At 46.4% G+C, this 12,123-nt stretch overlaps 1 protein-coding gene across 1 annotated transcript in view; it reads right to left on the reverse strand.

Annotated features, from left to right (window-relative positions):
* Positions 1–418: 418 nt before the first annotated feature.
* Rprd1b (regulation of nuclear pre-mRNA domain containing 1B) overlaps positions 419–12,123 on the reverse strand; it is a 43,841-nt gene continuing 32,136 nt past the window's right edge. Inside the window, exon 7 of the mRNA XM_057781869.1 lies at positions 419–2,672. Coding sequence (XP_057637852.1) covers positions 2,523–2,672 — 150 coding nt within the window. The 3' untranslated portion in view covers positions 419–2,522. The remainder of the gene's footprint in view (positions 2,673–12,123) is intronic.

A 12,123-nucleotide genomic window follows, 5' to 3' on the forward strand; every position in this document is an offset into this window, starting at 1 on the left:
TGTCAACACTAGCTGGAAACCCATAGAAACCTTTTAAAAAGATGGTGTTTTGATTATTTTGCACTTTTCCTACAGCAGCTTCACCATACTGCAAATCAAACGGTTCCCATGAGGCCTGGCAGTGTGAATGAAAATGCCGCAGCCAAGACTTCCCAAGCTGCCATCCGTGTTTGGGGGTAGTCACCAGCTGCTCTCACCAGTCCCCACGCCGGCACAAGGATAAAATGCAGTTGGCTCTCTCTGCAACAGTGTGAACTGCTAGCTGTCAATCAAGCTTGAAGAAAGAATCGGAGAGTAAGTTCATCTTGTTATTTTAAGTTTGTGCTGCTAACAGCCCCAAGGGGGAAGAGTCTGGGCAGACAGTGTTCTCCGTGGGTGATCACCACAACACAAGGCAGGAAGAAGAAACATCACAAAATGTTGTTCAACAACACCATCTTTATTCAAAAATATATATCTATGAGACATCTCAGAATATACTGCTACCACTGATGGCAGCCTATACTTCTAAATAAAGTCCTAAATTAATATACAAATTTAAGCTTTAAAAATATTCTTTAAGAAAAACAAAACAAAAACAAAAAAAGACTGAAGACTTTCTGAGGAATACAACCCTAAAGGGAAGAACCTTAGGCCTATGGATGCCCTAAATAAACACAAAACCATAAATCACCCACCCCACCCGCTAGATCAACTCTCAGCAACAAGACGCTCCATTAAATTAAACAAGGGGAGTAAGCACACGGTTGGGAGACTGGTGGTGGGAGTGGGGGTTCGGCAAGGAAGATTAAAACCGAAGCATTTCATTAAAACAAAACCAACTTCCTCGTTGGAAGTCTGCTAGCAACAGGGGTTAAGAGGCCAACACATTCACTTACATGACCGCTACAGGTTCATGTCTTGATCTTGCTGTAGGAATCATGCACCGATTGCCGGTCAGATGTGTGATGTTGTCCTATTTTCTCCTAGTGACCAGAGCAGAGCTGCTACAGTCTTTTGGTCTGTGGCCGGCAAACACCTACTGTAGCCTCTGGGGACAATGTCGACAAAACCACGGGCAGAGTGAACAGCCATCAGCAGCATGCGCTCGGTGAGAACTGAGCACCACCGCTGCCACATTGAGTGCTGCCTACTTGGTGACACACAGGTTGGCTTTAACATGTAAAACGACATGTGCTTTTTTTGGTGATCCTAAAAACAGCAACTCAGAATAACGAAGCTTCTCAGGCCCCTTCACTGAATTCCTTCTTATGGATTTTAGACTTCAGTTTCGGGCTCTAATTCCTATTACACTACCAGGGCAAAATGGTTTCTGCCCTTTCCAATGTCAAAAATAAGCCTGCCATATTAGAAAGATTTTTCAGGTTTAAGCCCTATCTTTACTAGACATAAGATAAAAATTTTAACTACATCATTCAGTCATAATGTCGGCTGGCATGATAATGGAATTAAAACCCCAAATTAGTCTCCCTACATCCCCATCCTCTGCTGGAGGTGAGCTGTTTGTATAAAGACTCCTCTCCTTGCACGGGAACATGGAAGCATGGAGCAGCATGAACTGCCTGGCGTGCTCAGGGTCCTATCTGCAGAGCTGCTCAGATTTAGTCACGGCACTGTGGATGGACACCCACGTGGTGGAGTTGGCGTATACTCCAGTCCCCAAGGGAAGGGTGACAGCAACATTCACGAGAGCCCAGGTACAACCTGTAGAGCATCCTCGGCCCGAGGCACGCCATCCAGATCAGCTACCTTCACAGCACCAGGGGGCAGAGGGTCCTGATTTAGGGAGGTGCTCTGATACCAGGGACCCTTGAGATGTGTGGCATGGGAAGGCTGAGGGGAGAAACCAGGCAATTGACTTGTGATCCCAGTCAGTCTGTACCTGCACTGTGACTTTGCACCCCAGATCAGCTTTGAATCTTACTACTAGATTCTCTAGATTGCTTGAAAAACAAACACACCTAACCTTGACCACACCTCTCTAGTAGAAATAATGGTCAGGAAGGGTCAGCAATTTGGCAAACTTCTTGTGGCAAACTGCCTAACGGCTGTGCTGCCAACCTTGTGGGCAGATGGTAGCCAGGAAAGCCAACGGCTGCAGCCTGAGTCCCTCCCTGGGAGCCTGTTCTGAACCTGGCCAAGCCTAGCTCAGAAAGGGGTAGCTACTTCTGTGACACGTGTTGTCGCTTGGGGAAAAACTCTTTTGAAAGCTTCCAGAAATACACATGATTTTCATGGCTTACGGGAGTAAGAGAGCGCTAAGAATGGAAAAGCAACAGGGCACGAGAACATGAGTCGGGGGAGAGAGTCAGTACTCTTAGCAAATACGAGTCAAAACTGAGTCCAACCACACGGCTCCCTAACTGTGCTCAGGAGGAGCTGGAGAATGAGTCACAGTCCCCTGCTTCGTTCCTGAGGCGGATGCTGGCTGAAGAGGTGGAGCCAGGGCAAGAAGGCTGTGTCCAACAGTGACTTGCTTCTTTTCTCTGGCACACATGGGACCCTGGAGCGTGAGACCTGTCCTAGTCAGTTGAGAAGAGGTCACCAGCAGAAGGTAGAGGTGCCAAGCCCCCTGTTACATTGGGCAGCAGTGAGAGGTCTGGCAAACTCTGAATGTGGGACTTGAGTTCCTTGCGGACCTGGGTTACTCGCGCAAGCTTCTGTTTATACTCCTAGGAAGACAAGGGAAGACACTGGGTTATGCTGTGCGGGCTGCTGGACTAGCCCACAGGTCAATCTGCTAGCTCCACCCACCTGCTTTGCATTCCCCAACCAGACTGCTCCTCAGGTCTACCACCACACTGCAGTTGCCAACTTAATAAAGAAATAACCAATTTGCCAGACTGCTGAGAGCCCGTGGGAGGACATCCACCCAGCACATGGAGGTGGGAAGTAAAGAGCAGTGCGAGGAACAGGTGCTCACATGTTCCTGAGACTTTTGAGGACTTCAGCTAGACCAGTGGTTCTCAACCAGTGGGTCACAACCCCATCTTCAAAAATATTTACATTAAGATTCCTAACAGTATCAAAATGAATTATGAAATAGCAGTGAAAACAGTTTTATGGCCAGAGGTCACCACAATATGAGGAAGTATATTAAAGGGTCACAGCATTAGAAAGGTTGAGAGCCACTGCTCTGGACAAAGCTAGACAAATGATTACAAAAGTACACCTTTTGTGTTAAAAACTTACAGACCACCCCAGACTGATCACTCAGAAACAAGCTCTCTAGAAGGCTCAAAATACCCACCTGTCGCCACCTGAGTCCAAGACCCCTTCACTGCCGTGGTCCTTGAAAGGCCTCCCAGAAGTCTGGGCTATTTCTCTAGGAACGCTGCCAGCCTTACCTCCAGAGTCCAGTTCTTCACGCCCTTCTACTGAGAAGGTACACTGTGCCCCACCATCCCCACAGCTGCTCAGAGCCGACTCCAAATTCATCCTCTCCCTTCTTGACCTCTGTGCACGCCACTGCCCATAGTCTATTCACTCAGGATTCCCTCAAGCTGCTTCTCTTGGTCCTAACAAGGCTGCTTCTGCCCCTCCACTTCCTAGCTGAGCTCCACCCACCGCAGAAAATCACTAAGCACCTAGAGAACAGGTATCCTACCCAAACCTTTGCTCTACAAACCCCCGTGCTGGGTGAGTACTGGAGCTCCCACAGCTGCTCTGTGCTCACTTACCTCAGCCACATCAGACTTCCACAGTCCTCTACACTATGGCTCCCAGTGACCCATATTTTCTGTCATCAGCTCACAAATACCTTCTGATACATCTGTATGGGAAACTACTGGGCCATGTGAGGTCTGAGGCTTAGAAACTCCTAGAGGCTTATTTTCCCCCTCACAAGGCATTTTATAAGGAGGTTCCTGAGGCTGGGCCCATGCAGGTTAAAGACTTTCTTAGAGGAGCCTCACCCACAGCACTGGATAAGACTCAGATGTCAGGGGTTAGCATGCTTCTGCTGTACTGTCATGTTAGACACATGTGTCCTTTTTCCCTGCCCAAAGTACAGGGACAGCATAGAGTCTCACTATGTATAGTGAGACTCTGGCTGCTCTCAAACTCAAGAGATCCACCTGCCTCTGCCTCCCAAGTACTGGGATTCAAGGCATGCACCAACACACCCAGCAGTAATTCTCAGTTCTTCAAAGCCAAATGCCTAGGTACACTAGAGCTTAGCTAGCTAAACTTAGCTTAGCTTGAAGGCTTAAGTAAACTATTAATGAAGACTCTTGCAACAAATCAGATGCTCTGGATCCATATGCCTCACTCTGCACCCGCCACACCCTACAACCCCCAGCACAGTTCACAAGATATAGAAACACAGATATAGAAATCTTCCTCAAATTTGGACTTCAGGCAATACTTTCACTCCTGCAATGGAAGATGTCTTCAAGCCTGGGCTCTACAAGTCCACCGTCCCCTCCACCTGCTTACACCAACACTAAAGTGACATTTGCCTAAGGCATAAAGCCAATGATCTCTTTCTGGACATAATTTTACTAATCACAGTACTTTGGAAGGCTGAGGCAAGAGGATCACAAATTCAAGGCCAATCTGGGTTACAAAGAGAGATCCTGTTTCAAAAGCAGAATAAATAAAAATCTAGCACGCCAAGAGGTTTAAATAATCATCAGAGTGAGCAGACAAAGCCTGAGTTCCCTAATACAAGTCAGGACTGCCTTAGACAAGGGCCTCACAGGGGCAGCAGAATGATGCAGCTTAGTGACTGACAGGCGACCAGGTCAAGCTGTAGCTAGATGTCTTATGGGTCACCGAGCAGACTCCATCTCTTCTTTTTTGGAAGAATCAGGCTTTCCAAATAAAGTCAACTGTAAATGCTGCCATGGACTAACAACACACTCAAGAACAAGTCCCAGCAAAACTCCCACGTGCAACTTCAGCTCACGCTTTCTAATTCTCCCCGTTCTGATGCTCTCTAAGGTGGGGCAGTATACAACACCCCCAACCCCAGTCCCATTGCTGCCTTCCCAGTTTCCTCTGGCTCTGAGCAGGGATAGTAAGTGTTCCAGGAAAATCTAAGAATCTCATTTCTCAACATCAGCCTGCCCTTCCTCCTGGCAGTGAGTGGTTCTTAAGCTGTTGCTAAAAGACTCCTTTGGGAAACTGCTTCAGCAACTCCTGCTCCCTTCCACAATGCCACCTGTGGTGATTTGAATAAGAATGGCCCCACCAGCTCATAAATTTGAATGCTTTGCTACCAGGGAGTGGCACTACTTGAGAAGGATTAGGTGGTATGGCCTTGTTGGAGAAGGTGTGGCCTTTTGGGGGAACTGTGTCACTGGGTGTGGGCTTTGAAGCTTCAAAAGTCCCCACTAGGTCCAGTTCTCACTCTGCCTATGTTTTAAGGCACAGCTCTCAGCTACTGCTCAGGTGTCATGTACACCGTCATGCTATTCCCTGATAAAATGACAATGGATTAAGCCTCTGAAACTGTAAACAGCCTCCAGTTAATGCTTTCTCTTTTAGGAGCTGCCTTGGTCATAGTATCTCTTCACAGCCACAGGACAGTGACTAAGACAGCATTCAGACCAGCTTCCTGTGAGGAGGCCCACTAGAGCACTCTGGCTCCCCAAAGGTGCAGCTTTTCTCTTCTTTTTAGTACACCAAGGGCTACTCAAACAAGGCAAGGACGGAAACCACAGGCTGTTTGTTTAGGGTCTCGTGCGTGCGTGCATGCATACGCGCGCATGTGTGTGTGTGTGTGTGTGTGTGTATGATACCTTGATATACCACTGATCTACCTGCTTGGTCCAGGCATTTGAGAAATTAGGAGGCACACCATGGGCACCCCAGGACACTGCTGCTGTGGTGCCCTGCCAGCTGTGTTCTCTCCTGCAGTTGTCCTCCTAGATACAACTCACAAGGCCTTTCCTGCTCTTTTCCTTCACAAGTATCTTCCCAAGAAGCCAATCCTGTCCTTCCTACTCAGACATACTTCAGCCCCTGGCTACTGCTGCCAGGCTGCCCACCGAATATTAGTGCAGAGACCTGAAACATGCCAAGCCACACCTGATTTGCTGCCACCCCCTCAGTCAAAATCCAGGGGCTAAGATAAGCTTCCAGGGTTCCTGTGACTGCCAAGAAATGTTTCAAAAGTAGATAGTCTAAGGTGTGTTCTGAGATAATGCCTAGGAGTTAAGCTCCTGACAAAGCTGCGGAGTCTTGCCTCATAGTCAGACTATAGGAGAAAATGCGTTAACATCCCTGGCTGATACTGTGAACTCAAGCACCATGGCACATGGGATGAAGCGCTGAGGGAGCAAGGCTTTCCACATTCTTTGCCTTTTATGGCCAGAGCAGCAAGCCAGACCTGACATACTGCAGATGAGCTCTGGGATAAGGAGGTTAAAAATGACAGGGCTGACAGCACAGTGACCTTTCTACAGGAATCCCATTTTTGAAACCAACAAAATTGTAAGCATTTCCTCTAGCAACTCATGTAAGAAATGTGGATCAGAATATGAGCATTCTCAAGCTCATTCTCTCCCTGGCTGAGTGTTTGCATAAGTACTAACGCTGGGACGGGCTTCCGGCCTGAACTGCTGAAAAGTAGCAATGGGACACCATGGCTTTCTCCTTTATCACATTCTGCTGTGCTATGGGACATAAACATGGCTCCTCCAAGGTAAGAATCATGAAGGACTATTATAACAACACAGTCCATGAAGAGCCATGATTTAAATGAAGGTGGCACCAGATCAAACTTAACTCCAAGAGCCACTCTGTTAGAGGAGAAGCTGGCCTTGGCAGTTCTGTGGTAGAGCACTTGGCCTTTGTTCCAATCCAGCACCAGGAAGTGAAGAGCAAAAAAAAAAAAAAGGAAGTAAATCTTTTCCTGGACATGATTTAACCTATCCGAAGTCCTCCCATGGCACCAGAAGACAGCCTCCACTATGGCTCACAGGACCTGCATTTACAATGACAACCTCCATAAGCAGCTCCATCCAACTGTCCATCTGGCCAGGGAATAGCATCTATGTTTTCATGTTGGAAATAAGAATGCGGCTTTCTTTACATTTTTTGACTGTCAAAGATCCATGTGGAACAAAAATCATCACTAACCTGTACCTCTCTCTCAGCCAGCTCCAAGGCAGTTACCACATTTCAAAACGATACACTCTGGTGCCACAGCAGGGCTGAGGCTGCTGAGTAAGATGCTGGGGAAAATACAAGGAAAAGAAGAAATTGTGGCTGCATCCCCCAAGCTTGGGGCCTGGTCAGCTTCATTGCTAACATCAATGATAAAAGTGAATACAAAACCTTCCAAAAAGGACAAATGGCAAGATGGCCATCAGAGGACAGACCTCTGAACACCCATCCATCCACCAGGGCCTTTGTCCCATGCCAGTGGGTTTCAGACACAAAGTTTGTCCAGGCGCTTCTTTCCCTTGGGGACCCTCAAGTATTACTATCACAACAAAAATCCCAGTCTTGGGGCTGGAGAGATGGCTTGGAGCTAACAGCTCTCGCTGCTCTTCTAGAGGACCTGGGTGCAATTCCTAGCACCAACACAGTGGCTCGTAAGCATCTGTAACTCCTACATCAGAGACTCTGAAACCCTCTTCTAGCCACTGTGAGCACCATGCATGCACATGATGCACGGACATGTAGACAAAACATGCATGCCTATAAAAAAATAATTTAAAAAAAAAAACAAATCTGACAGGGATTTACACAAACAAAGGAATACAAAGTTATGTGCCTATACATACACTAAGAGCATTGTAAAGGAAAAAAATTAAATTAATTTTAGGATGAGGCAATTCTAATTTTAACGTGGTGACAAAACTAAATATTCACAATTTAAAGTCACACCTGGTGGTGGCAGGCCTGTAATCCCAGCTACTTGGGAGGCTGAAACAAGAGGATCATAAAGTCAAGTCCAGCTCAAATGACAAAGTGAGCTTAAGGCTAGCCTGAACTACAGAGGGAGTTCAAGGCCAGCCAGGGTAATCTACTAAAACTCTGTCTCAAAATTTAAAAATATAAAGAGTGCAGGAGACACAGTTTAACAGCAAAACGCCTCATGCTCAAGATCCCAGCTCCTCAGAGGTTTAAAAAAAAACAAACAAACCCACAAACACTAATAATTTAATAGAAATCTATAAAGAACACTGAAGACTCCTGGGTCCTTCAAAATGCAGGCAATTGTACTATGGGACCCTTCATAATATATAATTCCAATAAAATCAAAATGCTAAACCTTTTTTTTAAAGATAGGGTTTAATGTAACTTAGGCTAGCCCTTGCTGTATAGCTAAGGATGACCTTGAACTCCTGATGCTCCTGCTTCCATCTTCCAGCTTCTGTGATTATAAGCCTTTAACAGGAATGGGAACCTGCCTGTACTGCGGGTGGTTAGAGGTTTGACAAAACTAGTATGAATTAGATCTGATGTGAAACAACCAGCCCTCCTAGTTTCTGTTATTTTATGAGCAATATTTAATCTTTCTGATTTATGTTAAGAGACATGTAGATTTGAATAAAAAGAATTATTGATGAAATACAAAATCCTCTTCTCACAAACCATTTGACTGTCCTTACAGTCAAGCAAATCTACCAGACGTTGCCTTGAGAGCACGAAAGGTCCTCCTTTCTTTGACCAGAATCATCCTCTCTTCTCTAAAGGCCTGCCTCTAAAACCATGGGGGAACCCCAAAGCTTTTCAACTAATTGATACCATATTCCAAATCCACGCATTTACAATCCCAGAGAGAGGAAGGAATTGGTCTATAAAGTAAGCCCAAACCTTTTGAGAGCACCCTCAGAGTAGAGGAAGTTCCCTGCCAAAGATAAAACCCTCCAACATGCTTAGAAATTCATCAAGCTAGGACCAGCGTTTATCGCCCAGCTAAAAGGGGTAGCGGTATGAGACTGGTGATACAGACACAGAGGAATAACTATGCATCCACAAGAGATGTAGAGCTCTGAAGGATAGAGTGGAGGCAGAGGCAACATGTACTTACTTGGCTTTACAGGGTGGGGTCTAAAGGCATGCTGCCCAAAGAGGCAATGAGGTACAGATAGATGATATCTTAGTTAGAGTTTCTATTGCTGTGAAGATACACCAGGACCACAGCAACTCTTATAAAGGAAAATATTTAATTGGGGTGGTTTACAGTTCAGAGGTTTACTCCATTGTCATCATGGTGGGACATAACAGCATACAGGCAGACATGGTGCTGAAAAGGAGCTGAGAATTCTACGCCTTGATCTAAAGGCAACAGGAAGTGAACTGACACTGGGTGTAGCTTGACCATCAAAGGAGACCTCAAAGCCCACCCCCACAGTGACACCTTCCTCCAATAAGGCTACACCTCCTAATAGTGCTGCTCCTTATGAGTTTATGGGACCAATTACATTCAAACTACCACTGATGATGAGCAGGGACTGAGGTCAGGGAAACAGTGGAACATAAAGAAGAAGTATCCCTACCAGGTGGAGGAAACAACCCACATAAAGTCAGAGATGAGAGATCAGCATGGGCAAATATCAGGCTGGTGGGGAAGAGGGAAGGCAAGTTATGGTTGATGGGAGAGAGGGGTGGAGGGAAGGCAAGCCATGAGTGACAGGGAAATTGTAATCTGGGTCATTTTAGAGACAATGAGAAGCCACCTGATTAGCAGGGAGGTGACAGAGGCAGAGACAGAGCAGAGAGGGGCAGATTAGAGAAAAACAGGAGGCATTAAAAAGAGCTGGGAGGTCAATCTGAGAAACTAAGAGGTGCAGCAGAGGAGCTGAGGGTGAGACTCTAGTCTAGGCTGACTGACTCCGCTGACATGTGGGAACCTGGGAGCAGTGCGGGCAAGTGCTAGCACAGAGGGGAGGGGCTCTATGCAGCCTAGCACGGCTTTACACTCTCCACCCTCGTGCCTTGGCCTCCTGAGTGCAGTTCTGCTAAGTAGCCACTGTGTGAGAAGGAAGGGTGGTTCAGCAGAAGGACAGTCTGCCTTCCCATGGTGTTTGAACTGTCTGGGATGGTTAAGGCACAGACATGCAGATGGGAATTAAAGCAAATGAAGTGGAAGTCACTCGGAGAAAAAGATCCAGAATGAGAAGAAGGCTAAAGGTGTGTCGAATCCTACAGGATGGAGATCACAAAAATCACATCAATGGGCTAGAGAGATGACACTAGCATCTCTCTAGCCCTGAGAGCACTTGCTATTCTTCCAGAACATGGGTTTGGTCTCCAGCACCCGCATCAGATGGCTTAGAATGACCTAAAACTCTAGCTCCTGAGATCTAATGCCCTCTTCTGGCCTACAAGGACTTCTGTTTACATGTAGTACACACAAATACACAAAGGCGCATTACACATACACGCACACACACACGCACACACATAAATGAAAAATACATAAATCCTAACAACAACAACAACAAATGACATCAAAATTAAAAGGCTGCAGCGACCACAATGGTGAAAGCCACGGAAGGCCTGAAAAAGGCCATGCGGCTCCCCATCACAGGATCACTGCCGGAGGTCGTGGCTATGCCCCATAGAAGTGAACTCTCTGAACAAAGAACCCCCCAGGGACAAGCCTGTTGAACTGGACCTGCTCACTCATAACCACTGTGCTGGTCTCAAGGATGCTCAGAGGCCTTCCTTGCTGGGTAATTTTGTTGCGTTGAAGCTTACAAAGTTACTGTGCATGCTAAATTAGGAAAAGAGAGCTACCCACTGCTGAGCCATCTCTCCAGCCCCTACAAGTAGTTTTGAGCACCTAATATAGGTGCTGGAACACAAATTTGGGTCCTCTGCAGGAGCAGTCCACACTATGACCACTGAGTCATCTACCCCACCCCTTAATTTTTTTTTAAACAAAAGGTAGAGTCATTATGTAGTGCAAGCTGGCCTTGAACTCACATCACAATCCTCCTGCCTTAGCCTTCTGAATGCTGGAGTTATAGCCATGTATAACCTGACATTACAGAAAGAAACAGAGATGTAGCTTCTGAGACTTCAAAGCATGCAACCACCCTCCAGTGTCCCCTTTCCAAAGCACCGGTCTGAAGGGAGTACAGGCCCAGCATACCAGCAGGACATTCACAAAGACTAAAATAGCACACACTCAATGGGGCAAACAGAGTTAGCCACCACAGCTCAAATGTCTGTCATCTGAACCCTGCTCTTAAAATTATGCTCACTCAAGTCAGCGTTATAAGTATCTGTCATTTCCCCACAGCTGTCGTAAATGTAAACAAGTTCACTAAAAAGCTAGAAGACAGCCCACTTTGTCCAATTAAACTCCTACACAAAACAAAGACTCCCCTTAACATGGGAGGATTGTGTCTGGAAGCTTTGGAAGAGAACACGGACTCCTAAGACAGGAATGCAGAGTTAGGGGAAGACCCTGAAACAAACATCTTTTTTTGTTGTTTAAAGGATTTATTTATTCCATAGACAGTGTTCTGCCTGCACACCAGAAGAGGGCACATAGATGATTGTGAGCCACCATGTGGTTGCTGGGAATTGAACTCAGGACCTCTGGAAGAGCAGCCAGTTCTCTTAATCTCTGAGTCATCTCTTCAGCCCCGAAATAAACATTGTTTAGTGTTCAGAAAGACACACAGATACTCACATGGTTTTTGGTTTTTTTTTTTTGTTTGGTTTGGTTTGGTTTTTCAAGACAGGCAGGGTTTCTCTGGCTGTCCTGGAACTAGCTCTTGTAGACTACGCTGGCCTCGAACTCACAGAGATCCTCCTGCTTCTGCCTCCTGACTGCTGGGATTAAAGGTGTGTGCCACCATCGCCAGGCGACACCCACATATTTACACAGAGATACCTCTAGGAATCTAGAGGAAAATCATTCAAACACCCAGAGTTGGCAGAGGAGGCACAGGATGAAAGGAGAGGCAGAGTGAGGAGAGAAACACGAGGGACCACAGGTATCCAAACTGCTCACAGCTTCTGTTACGAAGCAAAGTAATTATGCAAAGTTAAAACAAGATTAAAAAGCTCTAAACATTACCCCTGATTTCAAAGGTTTCTCTGAGAGAAAACTGTGCTTCCCCACATACAACCCAGGCTGGCACTGGCCTCCAACCTATGATCCTCCTGCCTCAACCTTCTCAGTGTTGGAATTAAAGGTGTGTTCCA

Source organism: Chionomys nivalis, chromosome 9 (genome assembly GCF_950005125.1).
Source record: "Chionomys nivalis chromosome 9, mChiNiv1.1, whole genome shotgun sequence".
NCBI lineage: Eukaryota > Metazoa > Chordata > Mammalia > Rodentia > Cricetidae > Chionomys > Chionomys nivalis.